This window comes from Cheilinus undulatus, linkage group 9 (genome assembly GCF_018320785.1).
Source record: "Cheilinus undulatus linkage group 9, ASM1832078v1, whole genome shotgun sequence".
Classification (NCBI taxonomy): Eukaryota; Metazoa; Chordata; class Actinopteri; order Labriformes; family Labridae; genus Cheilinus; species Cheilinus undulatus.
This window is the reverse complement of record NC_054873.1, coordinates 50,122,712-50,143,144: the sequence shown is the minus strand read 5'-3', so window position 1 is coordinate 50,143,144 and position 20,433 is coordinate 50,122,712. Positions and strand designations below refer to the sequence as shown.

At 40.8% G+C, this 20,433-nt stretch overlaps 1 protein-coding gene across 1 annotated transcript in view; it reads right to left on the bottom strand.

Annotated features, from left to right (window-relative positions):
* The window catches only part of LOC121514751 (teashirt homolog 3-like), a 52,602-nt gene extending 37,595 nt beyond the window's left edge, over positions 1-15,007 (bottom strand). Inside the window, exon 1 of the mRNA XM_041795038.1 lies at positions 14,708-15,007. Coding sequence (XP_041650972.1) covers positions 14,708-14,747 — 40 coding nt within the window. The 5' untranslated portion in view covers positions 14,748-15,007. The remainder of the gene's footprint in view (positions 1-14,707) is intronic.
* Positions 15,008-20,433: the final 5,426 nt, after the last annotated feature.

Genomic DNA, 20,433 nt, shown 5'->3' with positions numbered 1-20,433 from the left:
ACTTAGAGGTGGGAAACTTTAGGAACCTCACAATTCGATTCAATTATAATTCACAGGGTTTAGATTTGATTATTGATGCATTTTGATGCACTTGGGATTTTTTGTACCTTTCTGTTGCTCTCACTGTGTAATAAAAGCATTACATTTGTGTTTAGAATAAAAGAGATAAACTGAATTTCCACCATCTTCTAATGGAAACCGCACTGAAGCAGAGGTAGCAGCGTCCTTTCCTTTAAATATTTCTGATATTACAAACATAAAAATGTCTTTTTCACAGATGAACAGCTGGTAATCTAAATCTTTTTTTTTATGTGTGTGTCAAAGTTTCACCTTTTTGTTCCTGCTATTCCACAGGATTAAATATTCAAATTATTATCGATTACTGTGACACGATAAAATGATTCAGAATCTTCCACCTCCACATCAGGATGCATCTAAGAATCGTTATTAGAATCATCATTTACACACGTCGGCCCGTACCATTTCTAATTCTTACCCCTACTCCTATCCTGGGCTGAAGATCAGGGAGGAAACAGGAGAAATGTGGGCAGGGCCAGCAGAAGAAGGGCAGTAAATTAAAGTCCATCCCAAATTTAAGCAGTTCTGACCAGATTTTAAAAGAAAAATCTAAATATTCACTGTTGGGCCTTCTTTAAAAAACAACAAAATTAATTTTTTATTGTTGCCTGCTTCAAACCACTTCTTCTTTAAGTTGAATGAGTATTTATTTATGTGTTTATTCATTTAGAAACAGTAACATAATGGTTGCACCAACTCATTTTCTGCAGTAATGTGGAGCGAATCGCTCCCTTTTTAGTAAAACTGAGCAGTTAATCTAAATTTATACTAAACTACAGTGTGTCCTGCTGCAGTTTTTATTTTAAAATATTTCTTTAAACGGAGATGTGCGTCAGAATACCAGTTAAACATACAGTCATGTGTGTACGTTTAAGGCCTGCAGGTCACTGAGGGTTCCTCACAGGTCCTCATGTTCCACCTCTGGGCTGCCAAGGTCAAACCCAAGCAGCATTTCCTTTGTTGGGGCCTGGTGACCCAGAGACCAGCATCAGTTATCTGGTCCTCTGGATGTCCGCAGCACGACCGGGGGCCCCGGTCCTACTACCTGCCTGGACGGTGCCATAGGCTGAACTAACCTCACCACATCCACCCCTAACTCCGCCCCTAAGCTGTGTGTTTTATTATGTTATTTCCCCATGCCCCTGGTAATAATTAAGACCTCCAGAGCAGGACCTGGGCTGTGTCAATCCTCCTTCCTGTCCTCAGGCAGCGTACTCGTCTGAGTCTGCCTAAAAGTTCTGCACAGTGCTGACAGTTTTTACAGCTGCAGAGATTTCACACTCTACACATCATGCAAACATTTGTGTCTTTTTTAAAATTAGTTTGCAAAATACTCCTAGTTTCCTTACTTTGGACGTTTTACATATTATAATGAGAATGACATAAATATGATAATTCCCTTCGATACAACAGCTCATGTGAGCTCTGGAGTAAGAGTCACAATAATCACAGTGAGATGTTCAGAGTCGCCCTGCAGCTCCACTGCTCTTGCTCCCGTCTGCCTCTGACACTTCCTAATAGCGCCGCTCTGCCCCGCTCTGTTTGAGATTCCTGCCAGGTTTATTTTGGTTTCTGCCACAAAGCATCAATCCACGTAGAGCAGAGGGACCCAAACAGGAGGAAGAACGTGCAAAACATCCGGTCAGCTACAAAATACTACTCCATGCAGAAACTCCTGATGGTAAATCATCACGATCGACACTACGGCTCCTCATGTGGAACACGTCACAGGTCATGAGGAGGTCAGTGAGTCACAGAGATACCACGGCACCACTGATGAAGGAGAGTTCACTAGTGAGGCGCGAAACCACAAGATTTCACATGAAACCACACATGAACTGTTTAACTTCCTGTGCTTAGCCACCATAAAAAAACCCACCCAATAATATCGCAGCTGACAGCAGATCAACCTGAAACTGGTGAAATGATCTGTCCTTTATGTGCTGTGCATGTGCTATTCTGATCAAAAATAAAAGATATAGTTCTAACACTCCCTCTGTCAGCACAGACCTCAGTGCTGATTGGCTGCTAGTTGTGTGACATTAGCCAGTCAGACTGTGTTGTGGGCGGGGCATCAGACAGTGGAGAGTGAAGACAAAACCAGAAGGGGAGACACAGCAGTGGAGCCGATGATTTGACTAAGTTTGGGCGATTATAGAGGAAGAAAAATGCCGGCACCAATAATCGATAAATGCCAAATATCTGCAGCGATAATCAGCCAGGCTGGTAGTCGGTAGATGACCCTCCAGTTCCTGATCCATCAGCGACAGTCCTCAGTGGCATTATATGTAAACAGACACCAGAATTAGTGCATGCACATCAGGGCTGGACCATTTAGGAGAATTTTTGCGTGATTTTTTCACCCAATATTGTAATTGTGATTTGAAATGCAGTTATTCCTTAAGTTCCTCATGTTATGTTTTTTTCCAACAAACACAAAAAATAAAACACTCTTCTTTAAAACCAACACACTATTAGACTAAACAAGGGCTGAACTATTTTGAAAAAATACTTATATATTTCTGATGATTTTGACTCGTACTGCAAACTGGATATGAATCGTTGTATTGCCATTCTCATATTTAAATAAAAATTAAGGCTGGGCAATAATCGCAAATTAGATTAAATCACAAAATGGCCTGCTGCAATTTTCAAATCACAGAAGGGGCAATAGTTCTTTAACCTGAAATTTGTGTCAAAATACCAGTTTAAAACTTGTTTTTTGCAGCAGAGACGTTATGCATGACAAATCATGCAATCATTCTAGTTCCTTATGTTTTAGAATAGTGTAAAAAATTATATTTTCTTCATTTTTGTATGTTTTTCTTTTAAATATGAGATATATAAAAAATATCATTACCTTAATTACAACAGGTCATATCACATTTGCAAAATGAGTAAAAAAAAAAAAAAAAAATCACATTTAGCTATGTTTTTAAAAATAGTTCAGCCCTACTTTAATCTAATATTATGTTGGTTATAGTATAGAATGAATTATTGCTTTTTTGTTGTAAAATGCATGAGATGAGGAACTTAAGAAATAATCTCAATTGCAATATTGGGTAAAAAAAAATCAGATTATTTTCCTGAATCGTTCAGCCCTCATATAAAGGAAGAAAGAAGGATTTTTGTAGACTATTCTAAAACGACTATTATGACTATTATGTAATGCAGAACATCTCTGCTGCTAAGAAGTGTCGAACTGGTATTTTGACCAAAATTTCAGAAGTATATTTGTGTGCACGTGTGTCGGCTATATCTGTTTTATGAATATTTGTCAATGATGTGTTTTTCTGTGATGATGGGCTGTCTGATGCTGTAACAAAAGCAATTTCCTGCAAAGGATTAATAAAGTTTCTATCTGTCTTAAAGAAGAATGCACCTTTTGTGATTAGAAAACTGCAGCAGGCAGTGTTGTGATTTAATCTAATTTTCAGGTAATCGCCCAGCTCTAATGCAAATATTATGTAGCATTAGAAATATTTTAAAAACTGTGATTTTTGTGCTGCTTTCAAAATAACTTAATATTTTCCAATAGTGCAATCACTGGCTGTGCAACTACATAACTACATAAAAACAGCATTAAAGGCTGCACTTAGCAAAAATAAAGGTACTTCTACTACTGTTGTAAACTTAAAGTCCTTCTGCATGCATTCTAGTAAACCTTTACAGTTCTTCTGAATGCAGGAATAACTGCAGCCTTAGGCGGTTTTAGGCACAGCCTAAAATCACGACTAAAATTGGATCTATCATGCAGGGCATTTCTACTGGGAGTTTTTTTAAGTGCTCATTTAAATACAATAAAACATTAAACTTAAGATGTCCTAATAATTACCCTGATTAAAAATGAAACTACAGCAGCCATCTTATCAACCATCCAATCACAAAAGTCAAAGATAACACCCCGTTTGGAGTATTCCAGTGGAAAAACTCTTTTAAGGGCCACGTAGCCCTAACACTGCCCAATCGCTCCACCCCAACTAGAACCAGAACACTCTAGTCCTGGAGGGTTTGGCAGGGTTGGCTTAGCTGTTAGGGATGGAATGGGACACAGTGAAGCACACTTAAAGTGTCAGTCCACCTAAAACCTGGTCCACTTTCCTGCTTCACACCTGGGTTCCTCCTGACCCAGCAGGTTTGCGTGCCGGGCTGCTGTGAGTCTGAAAGTGCAGCAGAGGTGACGTCCAAACACCGAGAGGAGAAAGAGGAAGACTAAGAGTAACGAAGAAGGCCTAAAGAGTTCAGAGAATTACGGCCTGACCCCTGCAGGTGGTCTCCGGTTACAATTCCTGTCATCACTGGCCAAACCACACGTACACACACTCTCCAACCCGGCGAATCAGAAAGTGCATGCTCACTGATTTTAGCACACGCACGCACACAAACTTAATGATAGACGTGAGTGATGTCTGCCAGTCTGGCAGCTGTAACCCTGAGCCTGCAGAAAGAAGAGACTGTTGCTGCAGAGTCCGGTCCAGATCAGACCACTTCAACGCTCTCCTCCTGTGCTCCACTCTTCTCTCTTACATTCACACAGGACACGAGTTATGGCAGAGGAGGGCCTGACAGGGCAGCGACACATGCAGCACTCCTGACCACAGGAAGGCTGCAGGTTTCTGCAGACGGACTGTACAGGTGAGACGGTCCTACAGAACCATGCCAGTGGTAGAGATGGCCGTCCCACCCTGGATTACAATATAACACATAAATAGTCATAAGTCTGCTTGCTTGGTTATCAAGGAAAATGCAGAGAAAATGAGAGTTTAGGAGTGAGTTTTTCTAATATAAATGAATATTTTTGGGGAAAAAAAGAAAATAAATGTACTTCTGCAAAGATCTGACACTGATTGGCACTAGGATCATGATTCTGCTTAGACTGTGTGTTCATCCTTTAACTTCTGCATCACATGCATTTATATGACACACCTTTCTGCAAACAACAGAGGAAAACAAACGCGTGAAAAAACAAATATATAAAAACAATGCTATATAACAACAAAAAAGAAACAAAAAATACTTTTATGGTCAAAATATAAGAAAAAAAAAAAGATTTCCTACAAACCAAGACAAGTGGAACAAGGCCCAGAGCACAGATGGTTTAATCAGCTTGTTTAGTTTTATAATGCTGGGATGACAACACTGTCAATGAAACTTAAACCTGATTAATTGCCATTGCACCTAAATGGTGTGTTCACAGAAGGAGGGCAAATATACTTGGGGGGCTTTAAATCTACATGGGTGGCCCGCTTAAGTGTCAATCTGTGGGAGACACTGAAGAAGCTGCAGAAAAATGTGAACCAACAGCACATGAAGCTTCATTTTAACATGAAACATCACAACTTAGGAAAGATACATTTCTGCTAAAACTGACATTAATAATAATTTTAGATATATAGCCCTTTTAAAAGCAAGAGTTTACAAAGTTCTTTGATATGCAGAAAAACAACGCAGCAGAACCCAACAAGAGAAAAAGACAACAACAAGAGAACACTCAAGGGAAGAGAACCTAGACAAGATCAAAACCCAGACTACGTGTTTAGCCCAACAACAACATTACTGAGACATTATTAGAGCTAAAAGTTCACATCGCCAAAGCTGAGACAACCTGAGACGCCACTAAAACAAATACATAAGAACCCACGAGTACCCGGACAACACAGGAACCCAACCGCAAAACCTGAGACCAACAGGACTGAAGTTTTAAAAGGCAAGTAAAAGAGAAGCAATAAAAACTAAAAACGTTAAGAGAAGTAAAATCATAAAGGAAAAATAAGTGTAAGAGAATAAGTCTGAGGAAGGAAAACGCTAAAATTACACAAGCATCAAGAGGGTGAAAGCAAACACCAGTAAGATCAGCCTAAATAAAAAGTCAAGATCATGGATATAGAGAATATAGAAACAGGAATAAGAAGAGTAAAAGTTATTAAAACTAGCTAAAAATTAAAAGTGGTAAAGAATTAATAATAGCAATAACCAGAAAAGAACTCGGAGAGCGCGGACCTCCACCATTAGCCCTATCACCCAATAGTGAAGAAACCTTCAAAAAATTCCTGGATCCGTCCCCATGTGCCCCCCACCATGGCATTCACTGAATACTCCCTCCCCGGTGGGGTGGAAATATGGTGAGGCAAAGCATTGGCTTCGCTATGGGTGGACTGTCATGGTGGAAGCATTGCCTGCTGGTGCCAACAGATGCACTGACAGTCTCACCCATGGTCTCACTGGACTGGAAGTCATGGCAGAGGGTGAATATTCCTCTATTCCTCCCAGCATTGTGAGTATTCTCGCTACAATTCGCTGTCTTTCTCTCTGTTATGCTCTGACTCGTCTCCTCCACCGGGGGTGCGTCTTTCAAACTCCATAAACTTCAAAACTTGGAATAGAAACACACCCAAAAATGCTGCTGGGATTGAAGTTTCTCATGTCCGCCATCTCCTGGTGTAAAGTGGTAACAGTGCAGACTTTTGCCATTAGCCCTATCTCCCAATAGTACAGAATCCTTTAAAAAAATACTGGATCCAGGCAGTGATCCAGATCACTCCAAAAATCTAATCAGTTCTTCCTTCTGCCATTCCTGACATTTCCTAAAAAAATTTAATCAAAATCCATCCATAACTTTTTCAGTTATGTTGCTAACAAACAAACTAACAAACCCATCCGATCACATAACCTCCTTGGCGGGGGTAATAAGAACTAAAAACATTAAAAGAAGTGAAATCGTAAAGGAAAAATAAATGTAAGAGAATAGAGGAAGGAAAACACTAAAATATTACAAGCATCAAGAGGGCAAAAGCAAAAACCAGTAAGATCAACCTAAATAAAAAGTCAAGATCATAGATACAGAGAATCAAAACACTAAGAGGTGTAAGAGATATTAAAACAAGAATAAGAAGAGTAAAAGGTGTTAAAACAAGCTAAAAATTAGAAGTGGTAGAGAATTAATAGCAACAATGATAATAACAGTAAAACAGCAAAAGTAGCAGTAATGTAATAATAAAAGTGGAGATAAAAAGTCAGAACGATGATTAAAGGAATACGAATGAGTGAGAAGATGACATCACGTAAAAGCCAGTCTATAAAATGAACTTTAAGAAGCGATATAAAAGCAGTGACTGTTTCTGCAAGCCTTTTCTCCTCAGGTAGGTTGTTCCAAAGTTGAGGGGTCCTGATGGAGAAGGCCCTGTCACCTTTAGTTACAAGTCTCAACTTTGGAACGACCAGGAGGCCCCCACCTGAGGATCTCAGGGTGCGGGCTGGCTCATAGGGGGTTAAAAGTTCTGTTACATATATTGGAGCCAAACTCTTCAGTGCTTTAAAAATAATGAGTAAAATCTTAAAATCAATTCTAAAACTAACAGGAAGCCAATGTAAAGACGCTAAAATTGGGCTGATGTGATGCCGTCTGTTAAAACCACTCAGAAGCCTAGCGGCTGCATTCTGGACCAGTTGGAGGCAGAAAGAGATTTTTGGGTAATACCGGAAAGAAGTGAGTTGCAGTAATCTAGGCGGGAGAACATGAGGGCGTGGAGGACTTTTTCTATGTCTGACTGGGAGAGGACAGGTTTTAATTTGGAGAAAGAAACATGACTGTGTGATTTTATTGATGAGCTGCTTTAGCCGTACAAATCAGCAGAATGAATTAAGTAATAGCCTCAAATATCATCAAAATGCACTATCAGGTAAAGGTGGCTGTCTGGGGCGGCATGCACGCTTCAGGAGACTGAATATTTTTTTAACGAAGCCCCAAATGTAAAACAACTACTTCCACTCTCAGCTCTGATTGGCTCAGTCTCTTTGTACCAGACACACTTGGTGTTCTTTACAATAAAAACGGAGAGTAAATATCGGATAAAATGAGTTTGGAAATATCAGATAGCTACAAAAGCCAATATCCTGCAGCCCTAAATGCACCTCAACTGATGCATTTAAAAACTTTCTGGTGTTTCTGTCTCACTCGTGCAGACAGTGACTGTCTATGTATTCTTAAAAACAGACAGAAAATGGTCAGCAAATATACTTGGGTGGCTCAAATGGCCCACTCAAGTATGGTTAATGCATGGGAAACACTGTTCAATGTGGGCTGACCCAGGCATCCCAACTTTTTCCAACCCTGGATCCACAGACTGGGCACCCCCACCATCCTGATGTTCAAGCATTGTGCACAGACTTACGAGGCCTTTTCCAACACTGAGAGCAAAACAATGAACACAGCAGCCTTAAAAACTTACCATGGGTAATTCCTAAGTGTTTTCCATTTGTCTTTGATTCTTGGAAAGAATTTCACGACCTTGAATCCCTGCAATCGACATTTTTAGGCCCAATTTTGAGCCTGTACTCTGGAAAAAGTGCATCATACATCCATTTCAAAGACAGGTGGACTGGAGGGCAAGGGGCAGTCAACAAATCCCAGACTTTTATCAAGCTAGCAGTTTATTAAATAGGGTGGGATGTCTTCAACAGGAAGTGGCTAGACACCTGCAAACATCCTGACGCAAGATCTTAATCAGCCTGATGGAAGTCTGACACCCTAGGTGGACTGTTTCACATGTCCACTGAGTGGGATTTATTTCACATCCACCTGGGCATCATGGGCAACAGCGACAGAGGGAAGCCTGGCTGTGCACGAACACATGTAGCAGTCCCGCAGGGTCTGCAGACGTGCACGGACACATGCAGAGTCTGCAGACGTGCACGGACACATGCAGCACTCCTGCAGACGTGCACGGACACATGCAGCACTCCTGCAGATGTGCACGGTCCAGGTGAACAGTTAAATTCAAGCCTCATTGCCCCCGTGTTGTCGGGCCGCCGTCATCTCTCCGTTTGGAGTTTTTCGCCCGTCAGCTGGCGGCCTCTGGTTTGTGGCAGAGGTAATCAGCAGCCACAGAGGAAGCAGGTCTGTATTTCCACAGCTGGGAGAGTCTCTTTCTCATGTTTGCTGGGCTGTTTACGTGGCCAGCTGCCCTCGGTTGTTAAGAGCACTCAGACCTGACCCAGGTAGGCAGGCCCATTTGTCACCTGCAGCGGAAAATTGAGTTACAGCACAACCAAAGGCGAGCGGCTCTGTGTAATATCAAGTTGATTACATCAAAGTGGTGGCAAACCTCATTGGGCTGGGCACCCCGAGCTTGTCATCTCCAATCACAGGGCCTGTCAGGACTCCATCAGCCTCACGGCTAATTGGAGCAACGCTAATGAAGCAGGCAAAACAAGTTTTCGACTGCGGAGAGAGAAAGCCTCTCAGACAGAGGAAGGAAGGAGAGAGAGGGAGTGTGTGGTGGAGAGACAATGAGAGAGCAACGTGGAGCGTGGAGGGGGCGGGAGGGGGATTTTTCATGCAAGTCTCAAGGTTGCAGTGGGCTGACTCTCCCCCTAAGTCCCTAATCAAGGCCCATCATCTGTCATCCTTTTCTTTGCTCTCTCTATCACCATGCTCTGTGCTGCAATCAATTCATCATCACCCTTTGTGTGCCACTGAACAGTTGACAACTTTATAACTTGCAGCTGCACAGGCTGACTGACGGGGTTGGAAGGGGAGCATGAAAAAATGAAGAAATGAATAGATGAATGAATGAACAAAGGAGCGTGGTTTCAGGGAGAAAAAGTTGTTTTCTAAAAACACTAAACGATCCACATTACAGCCTTTATTCGCCGTCGACAACAGAGAAACAGGCGTGTGGAGGAGAAAAAACATCCTCCTCGCTGATCTGAAATCAGAAAGCTTTCAGTCATTCTTTATGTGCTCCCCGCGGCCACTCTGAGCCACTGAGCATGTACATTAGGCTGGGGCATTTTGATGAAATAAAAGCCCAGGCCAGCTTATGGCTAAACAGAATGGGAGCACTCACTCAGCCTGTCTCTGATTGACCATTAAAGCCATTGATGAATGGGCCTGTCAGGGGAGAGACAATTAAATCAAACATGAAACAAAGCCGTTGTGACGGCCCGGTCTGACAGAGCAAACCCATTCCTCCCCTCCATTACATAGCACACGGCTCCTTTTACAACCTCTAACCCACTCCTCCCGCCCCCTCTGCCCACTCTGTGTGCGTCTGTGCTAGGGCTGGGCAACGCCGCCACTTTAGAAGAGACAGAAACCGAGCCAGATGAAGGCAGCAGCGTTTATAACGGCAGGATACCGATGATTATGAGGGCCAGAAGCAGACATTAATAGAGCACAGAATCATCTAAACACAGGCAGGGCTGTTCACTGGATTAGTGATCTAATAAAGGGTTATTAACATAAATTTTTATTAGAGAAAATCAAACTACAATGCCAACAAAAACAGCAGTCCTAAACACCCAACATAGAGCAGTGCAAGGAAACTCCGGTGCAACCTCTAGATTGCACAAACATGTTGGCAACATTTGGGAAAGTGGGTGAAACTAGCAAGGCAACTCTCTGTCTGCAGTTTTTCATGATTTCAAACAAGAAATGGACCAAAATCGCCAAACTTTGATAGCAAAAATCAAACCAGGTTTAGACCCGTTTCTTAAAACAGCAACCGAGGAGAAGTCCAAGACACCCAGTAATCGGCAATTCATTGATTTAACTAATCAAAATTGCAGGGAAACTCCTGTACACCATCTACAGAGTGCAAATGTGTTGGCAACTTTTTGGGAACTACTACTTTTTGGCACTACGTAAAAAAAACCCCAATGCAATCAAATCAGTTTTGTTGCTAATCTTTGACCCATCCAAGACTCTTATCACCCCTAAAGCCCCATCTTTCTGCTATTTATTATATGGAAAATAACAAAACCAATTAAAAAAACAAAATATTTCAAATAATCAAACTAGCATTAAAAGGGTTAAAACTCTGAGAATTATTGAATTTTTGGTAGTTTTGAGCAAGCCTGAAGTTGTTAAAGAGATTTATAGAAAAAAAAGTAGAAAAAAAACCCTGATGTATGCTGATTTAATGTCCTGGACGCCTAATATTGGGCTATTTCTTTTTCTTACTGTGGATATGTGTGAGTTTCTTCTTTCAATATTTTGGACACATATTTGTGCAGTTAGGACATTTTTTCCCTTTTTCTTTAGGTTAAAAACTGACTGAAGATCACGTTTCTGTACTTTTTGACACCCCTAGAATAATCACTAAAATAACAGAAGTGATCAGTTTGAACCACGGGGGATTTAAGACGATAAAACATGTTGCCAGATATGCTGCAATGTTTTTGTACTATTTAGACAATGCATAGTAGATTTAGGGATGCATATAACTAAACAGCATGGGGACGGTACATGTACGTATAATCTTAGGAGGTTAATTAGCACCATTAGAGGGTAGGAAAACTACCGCTTAGATTTAAAATACATGTAAATACTAGGGGTGGGAGAAAAAGTCAATACAGCATAGTATCGGGGTATTTTGTCTAGTGATATATCGAATTGTCTCGTCCACCAAGTATCATTTTTTTCGTTCAAATCAATTGCTGCTATGAACTGAAGTCCATGATAAAGGAAAAATAAAATAAAATTGTTTGTCCAGTGAGGTTGGCAGAGGTGACGGTTATAGAGCAGGAGAAAGTAACAAACATGGCGGGAACAGGGGAAGGGCGTTAGGGATGAAAGCAGGGCACGAATGAGATGAACACGACACATGAGGTTAGCAAGAAGTGCTACATGAGAATAAAATACTGCAGAAATATGACAAACATGAGGACAAGACTAATGCTGAATCAGCTAAACAGTTGAAAAAATATATATATATATGGTATCGCAACACTGACTGAACACTGACTGATGCAAAATGTTTAAAATTGCAATAATATCAAATCGTGACCCAAGTATCATGATAATATCGTATCATGGGGCCACCAGTGATTCCCACCCCTAGTAAATATCCCCAAATCTGCTGTAAATATGGGCCTAAATCAGCTATAGATATCTGTCCAAATAAGCTGTAATTCACCTTAAATAGGCTGAAATATCTGCAAGTATCAACAGCTAAATATCAGCTGTTAATGTTTGCTCACTGGCTGTAATCATTGGTCTATACTGGCCGTGAATATTGGATGATATCAGCAGTAAATACTGGCCCACAGGTATTGTTAATATCGACGTAACTGGGTGGAAGTGTCACTGTAAATATTGGTCTATATCATCTTTAAATATCAGACAATCTTAAATGTAAGTACCATTTTTTATTGGCTGTAAATACTGGTCTGTATCATTTTAAAGTATTGGCCTTTATTGGCTGTAAATTTCAGCCTAAATTAGCTGTAAATATCAGCCTTTATTAGCCGATAGTGCATATTCTGTGTAGTGTATTAATCTGCCTGTATCAGCTGTAAATATCAGCCTATATTGGCTTGAATTATGGTCAATATAGGCTTTAAATATCGTCCTGTATCGGCTTTAAATCTCAACCATAATAAGATGAATATATCGGCCAATATTGGCAGTAAGTTTGAGCTTTATCCCCAATCAGTTTAGGTCTGAACTGCATTTCTATATATCTACATCAAAACCTGTATAAGTTAATGGGAATTTAAAAATATTATCACATTGGATATCAGTAAAATCCATTATCATTTATCCCTAATGAGTTTGTCTGCAATTTGTGGATTATTATAAACAAGAGATCGTCCAAAAGTGCCAAATTTAAAATGATTCTTGCAAAAATGAAACTTCATGACCTGTTTATACCAGGCATAGAGGATGAAAAGTCCTAGACACCAAATATGTGTGGATAATATTATATACAGATCTATTATCAAGGCAGATAAGACGGTCTAAAGGCCCATTTATGCTCAACATTAAATACGGATACAGATACGGATGGAGCCTCCTGTCCGTGCTCCACGTTCATTTCGTCCGTATTTCTGCACGTTTCCATAAAGCTCACGGATACGGGCCGAACAGAGCAGTACCACCAGAAACCGTGGGGGCGGTGTTACTGTCACTACCCGACACTTAGCTCTAGTGAGACACAAAAGAAATAACAAAGGTGGAACTTTTTGAGGAAAAGTTGTGAGTTGGTTAGAAACACTGCCTCTGTTTTTGTCTTTTAAGCGAGAGCCCCCCCCCCGTGGATATATTGGTTAACATCCATGCCAACGTAAAGGATGCAGGGAAGTACGTGAGCAGTGACGGTAACAACGTTTGAAAAGGACGTATACATTTTCGTACGTAAAGGGAGTATAAATGCATGGAGCCAGGGAGGTGACATGAACGTTTTTTCTTAATACGCACATGCGATTTAGTATCTCGAATGTGCGATTTAGTATCTCGAATGTGCGATTTAGTATCTCGTATGTGAGATTTAGTATCTCGAATGTGAGATTTAGTATCTCGAATGTGCGATTTAGTATCTCGTATGTGAGATTTAGTATCTCGAATGTGCGATTTAGTATCTCGTATGTGAGATTTAGTATCTCGAATGTGCGATTTAGTATCTCGTATGTGAGATTTAGTATCTCGTATGTGCGATTTAGTATCTCGTATGTGAGATTTAGTATCTCGTATGTGAGATTTCTCAGTGTCTCGCACGCCAATAATACGCGCGCATGAGATACTGAGAAATCGCATGTACGAGATATGAATTAAACGTACGCGCGAGATAATAAAACACGTGCGAGATACTAAATTGCATGTGCGTACAAAAAAAACCACACAATCACGTCACCTCCCGGGCTCTGTGTAAATGGGCCTTAAGACGCTGTTGTTAAACTGGTCTCAAAGATCTGGGATCCATCCTGGGTATGTGGGTCTTCTGTGGCATCAAACTGGATTTACTCTAGTGTGAATGATCCAAAACTCCTACATCCATATAAAACAACACCGTTATTCTGAGATACAGAGAGGTACGATTGGTCCACGTCGCCCAGCCCTAGTCTGCCTGTGTTTAAAGTGAACTAGTGAGCATGTGCACATGTGAGTGTGATGCTCCAAGTGTGCGTGCGTGCGTGCAGTGAAACCTCCACGTCCCCCCCTTCTTTACTTTTCAGTGAGTCAGTTGACCATCACAGTGAGAGAGAGTCAAAAGTACACTGGCTCTTTCAAAGTGGTTAAACGTGACGTCAGAGCCCGCAGCACATGGTGGGAAGTGATTTTCTGATGCAAATCGGGAAGGATCAGATCAAAGCCGCATGACAGCCAATCAATCAACCGTCAAATCAGACATGGCAACTGTCGATTACGGCTCCTTCCAGCCCACGAAACCCCATTGTGCGCACTCAAATTGTTTATCTTATCCCGAGAGAAGAGAAAAGCTCGGAGGTAGGGCTTTTTTCCGAGCTTGTGCAAAGAAGTTATGCGCTCGGATCAAATGCGCACAAAGCCCGTGTGTGCCCCTCATGGCACGCCTCGGGCACCCAGCATCACGAAAACACGTTATTTAGAGTATCAGAGCTGAACCCGAGGCTGGGGGAGCGGGGACAAAAGGAAGCGAAAGTTTACAAGTGGAGCAGCACGGCGTGGGAGCGACCCACGGATCCACTCTGCTGTACGGAGACCCAACAAGCCCTCAGCGAATCACGGTGACATCGTTAGAGCGGAGAACACGGAGTGGAAACGGAAATGCGGTGAGTGTAAAGTGAGCTTTACAAAACAAAAGGTGCCATCCGCACTTTCACGTCCACAAAGATGGCTTTTACGCACGCTAGAGTTGGACAAACGTACCTGCTGCGCGCTTCGGCGCTTCTTGTTTCCTCCTCGGCATTTTGATTTGGTGGGGATTTCCGTCAAAGTCTTCTGTTTGATTTGATATCCGGGAAGATCCACCTCTACTCACAGAGATTCACGCCTTCGCGGAGTAGACTGCACAACATCGGGGAGTCCGATGGGAAGAGAAAGTCAAAATCATCGCGAGCCTGCGGGAAAAGTGAGCGGAAGGAGAGGAAGAAGAAGAAGAGATCGCGGGGACGGCAGCTCGGTCCGGCTCGGCTGTCTGCTCCCAAAGTTGAGGAGAGGAGAGATGATCGCGTCACTGCGAGCAGGAGAATGGACAAACCCACCTCTCCCTCCCTCCGTTAACTCTTTAGCTCTCAGAGAGGAGAGGGGCGGACACCGCCGCCACTGTCCTAACACCTCCGCGTGCACGAGAAGCTCAGCGCTCACGAGCTTTTAGGGGCTTGTTATTACACACAGTGGGAGGATAATTAGCAAGCACAACACACACACACACACACATCAGGATGATATTCAGTAATGTCACCAGACGTGACCGTTACATTTTCACTGATATTTCTGAATTTTATCTAAATAAAATAAAAAAACTGAGAGGATTTATTCCTCTGTGGAATAATAAAAACTGACATTTGAGGAGAAAAACATTTCTAATGAGATTTTATTCATACACAAACACAATCAGCTGCTAATGATGGTTAATTCAATCCCACACGTTTGGAAAGCTGTTTGGTTGTTTCCATGGTGATAATTAATGATTACATGAGTTCTGGAGACCTTTAAACAGCATCACATTAATATTTCAAATGTAGTTTTAGGATGCATGAATAAACAGGATAATAATCAGCACATACAGGGGCGTAGCTGGGGATTATAGGCCCCCAGATATAGTTTACACAGGGCCCCCCTTAACCAGCAGGACAGGAAGCAAATGTTGAGTCATTTTCACAAATATCTCTGAATTTTTATGTTTTTTGTTTTTTTTTTACGTAATTTCCCCAATTGTGAGCAACATTTTTAGTATGGTTAAATTAAATTTACGTGTGTAATTTCACAGCGCTGGACTAAACCATTTGGACACTTTTAAGGGAGGAGCAGTATTTTATTTTTCTATGTTTGCTACAGATTTCAGTCTGTTGACCGATTCAGTTAGTCCAGTGTTCTCAACCAAAGAGACAAACTGTTGAAAAATGCCTTTGCAAGAGCCACAATCTAAGTGGTGAAAAGTGGCAAAAACAGCTTCAAATAGCAACAAAAATAAGTTAAAGGTGGCAAAAATGGTCCAATAGTGGTAAACACTGGGAGAAAAAGAGAAAAAATGGGAAAAAATCAGAATAAAAGTGGGAAAATGGGCAAAAAGTGGCATTTAATGGAAAGCTTAAATAGGTGAGAAGTGGCAAAAATGGGCTAAAAGTGGCGAACAATGGGAGAAAAATGGTACAAAAAGGCAGTGGGTGGCAAAAATGGGTGGGAAGTGACCAAAAAATTAGTTAAAGGTTGCAAAAATGGTACCAATTGTTTAACACTGGAAGAAAAAGGGGCAAAAATGGGAAAAAATGAGAGATAATGTGGGAAAAATGGGCAAAAAGTGGCATTTAATTGAAAAACACAGCTTAAATAGGTGAGAAGTGGCAAAAAGAAGTGTCAAAAAATGGCAGAAGGTGTCAAAAATGGGTGGGAAGTGACCGAAAAAAGTAGTTAAAAGTGGCAAAAATGGTCTCAAACTGGCAGAAATGGGGCAAAAATGAGTGAAAAGTGAGTAATCTGGGCAAAAATCAGAATAAAGGTGGGAAAAATGGGCAAAAAGTGGCATTTAATTGCAAAAACGAGGATAGAAGTGTCAAAACCTGCTCAACCAAAGAGACACATTGTTAAAAAATGCATGTGCAAAAGCCACAATCTAAGTGGTGAAAAGTGGCAAAAAAGGCTTGAAGTAGCAACAAAAATAAGTTAAAGGTGGCAAAAATGGTCCACTAGTGGCAAACACTGGGAAAAAAAGTGGCAAAAAGTGGAAGAAATCAAAAATAAGGTGGGGAAAATGGTCAAAAAGTGGCATTTAATTGAAAAGGCAGCTTAAATAGGTGAGAAGTGGCAAAAAGAAGTGTCAAAATGGGTGGGAAGTGACCAAAAAAATGAGATAAAGGTGGCAAAAATGGTCCACTAGTGGCAAACACTGGGAGAAAAAGTGGCAAAAATGGGAAAATGTGTAAAAAGTGGGTGAAAATCAGAGAAAAGGTGGGCAAATGGGCAAAAAGTGGCATTTAAGTGCAAAATGCAGCTTAAATAGGTGAGAAGTGGCAAAAGGAAGTGGCAAAATGGGCTAAAAGCGGCAAACACTGGGAGAAAAAATGGTAAAAAATAAAAGGCAGAAAGTGGCAAAATGGGTGGAAAGTGACCAAAAAATGTGTTAAAACGTGGCAAAAAATGAGTGAAAGTGACCAAAATGGTTAAAAATCAGAATACTGGAGGAAAAATGGGCAAAAAGTGGCACATAGTTGCAAAAGGCAGCTTAAATGGGCATTGAGGATCACTGCTTTAGTCACTTTTGATTTAATAATGACACTAAATACTGAGCAAAAATAAATCAAACCCCACTCTTAATTGCAGCCTTCTGAAGGGCCCCTCCCTTCTGAGGGTAATCGCTGCCCTTTTCCCCCGTGCTACGCCCATGAGCACATATAAAAAAGTTCATCATCATTATTGGTACTTTTCTGCTAATATGTGCAGCAGGTTTGTCATGGTAGCAGAATTTTAACTGTGGTATATTAGTAAATGATATAAATACCTGTTTCATTACCATGGCAACAATAAAGAGGTCCTAACATCCAATAATAAACTGGGTGGAACTGGCAACTGTTCCGACTCTTTCCAATGTTGCCATTGTTTTTTTGCTATTTAGACCGTTTCATCTCACATTTCCCTTGTTAAAAACATCCTCCAATCATTGCCAACAAATTTGTGCAACTTTGAAAGTGCTGATTAAAAATGTTGCACCAATGTTACAGATGCTTTTTTGCAATCGAGACCATGCTCATTTTCTTTATCTTGCTGTTAAAAATGAAAACCATCAAATTGATGCCGATGCATTTCTGCAATTCAGACATTGCTCTCTCTCGTAGTTAAAATGTTACCAACATATGTATGCAACAAAAACTCTCTTTCCTTTAGTTAAAAGTGTCATCATTGTTGCAAACATATCAAAAGTACATTTCTCTTCTGACTGAACAAATGTTTGCTGCATGTTGCTGATGCAACATTCAAATGTTGCCAACATATGTGTGCAACTTAAACAGCTCTGTCTCTATTTCCCTTCGTTAAAATTGTCATCCAATTGTCACCAACATAATTTTGCAACTTAAAAAAAATACTTTCTCTTTTGATTAGAAATGTTGGACCAAGTTGTTGCCAACATATGTATGCAACCAGACAGCTCTCTTTTTCCCTCAGTTAAAATGCCATCTAGTCGTTGCCAACATATCTGTGCAACCCAGAGAGTGCCTTGCTTTGTGGTTTAAGAAAACATCTTGTTAAGAAATGTCCAAATGTTGCCAATAATTGTATAATTTAGTCAGGAATAATGTTCAGTTGTTGCCAACATATGTGTGAAATAGACACGTAATTTAATTTCCCTTAATTGAAAATGTCTAACTGTTGCCAACATATTTGTGCAACTTAGAAAGTGCTTTTAATTTTCAACTACGAAGTCATCCAGATGTTACCAACGCATTTTTGAAATTTAGTCCAGTTGTTGCCAACATATATTTGCAACTCAAAAAGTGCTCTGTGTTTTGATTAAAAAGGTTGGCCAAGTGCAATTTAGAGCGCTCTCTCTCTTGTTGTTAAACATGTCCAAATGTTGCCAACATACATGTGCAACTCAAAATAACCATCTTTCTTTTTCTTAGTGGAAAATTTCATCCAATCATTGCCAACATAATTGTGCAACTCAGAGAGTGCTTTCTTTTTTCATTACAACTGTTGGCCAAATTGTTGCCAATGCAATTGTGCAATTTGAAAAGCACTCCCTCTCTCTTGTAGTTAAAATTTTTGACTAATGGTTGCCAACAGATGTAAGCAACTTTGACAGCTTTTTTCCCTTAGTAGAAATGTCATCCAATCATTGCCAACATATCTTTGAAACTCAGAAACATTTTCTTTTGGTTAAATTATCAGCCAAACATTGTCAACACATTTGTGCAATTTATTCCAAACTCTCTCTCTTGTAGGGAAAGATGTCCAAATGTTGCAAAAGTTTTTGTGCAATTTAAAAATTGCTATCTCTCAAAATGTGTGTCTAATTGTTGCCAACAAATGTATGCAACTGAAAAACTCTTTCCTTTAGTTAAGAATGGCACCCAATCATTGCCAACATAATTGTGCAACTCAGAAAGGGCTTTCTCCTTTGATTAAAAATGCTGCCCAAATCTTTGTGCAGTTTAGAAAGAGCTCCCACTCCCATTTGGGTAAAAATGTCGCATTTGTGCAATTTAGATTATGATGACTCTGTTCTAAGTGTTGCCAACATATTTGCACAATTCTAAAAGTCCTTTCTTTAGAAAAATCTGGAAATGTTGCCAACATATTTTGCAGTTTTCTCAGAGCTGTTCCTGTACTTGTTACCTCTGATTACTAGAATAATGCAGATTTGATTATTTGGTGTTTAAAATGTTGACAACCATAATAAACACAGTTATACATGCAGTAGTTGTTATCCTGCAATCATTGACCGTTAAAACAGAAGAGGTCTAACACTCCCAGAGTGTGCCAGCATCGTCTCTCAGGTTTGAGCATGAAAACAGAGATTGACCAGCAGCTGACTTCTTCTGATGAAAACCTCTGCTCTGATCAGCAGGTAGATGTTCTAAATCAGCGTTAACTTGACTGGAAACAACAGACACAGCCGCTGACATCACTTCCTGCTGACGGCCTGTAGAGTGTAAACACACAGGGCATCGCTGTTCTTTATAAAACAGCATTTTAAAAGAAGTCAATACGCTAACACGTGCTTTAATTTAACCACTAATGCAGAACCGTGTTGATCCAGCGCTCTCACTGAGGCCTTCTCCTGGCTAATTTAAGGTGAGCTGTTAAACGTTAGCTTTCATCACAGTGAAAGCATCACTGCTCCCATACATCCACATCAGGCAGAGATCAAAGCTGCTTCAAGGAGGCGGCGTTAGTCTTAGTGCCAAGGTAATGACTTTCTCTTCACCACACTGCTTGCTTTTTTCTCCAGCCAGCAGAGAGGGGGGTCCGGGGGGGTCCGGGGGGGGTTTCCCTGTTCTTCTGATGTGAGCTGACCTCTTCTGGCAAAACCACACAAACAAACAGAAAAACACGCTGAGAGTGGGCGTTACCGCTCTCTCTGACATCAGCAGGAACAATCCTGCCACTACAGACATCAGGTCTGATACCAGAACTCAGAACTGTGATAAAACACCAGTAAAACATAAAGAAACCTGTTTCAGAACCACAGCGACAATGACTGAAGTCCTGAAGAGTTTCTTGTTTTTATTATGAAAAAAGTCAATTTAACTCACCGGCTGAAAACAGCAGATTTATCTGGAAGAGGGAAACGCTCACTCCTTACAAGCTCCACTCACTCTTTCAAATGTTGCCAACATATTTGTGCAATTTAGACAGCTCTCTGTCTCTCTGTGTGCAACTAAGACGGTGCTTTATCTTCCTATTAAAAAGGAAAAGTCAAACTGGTGCCAATG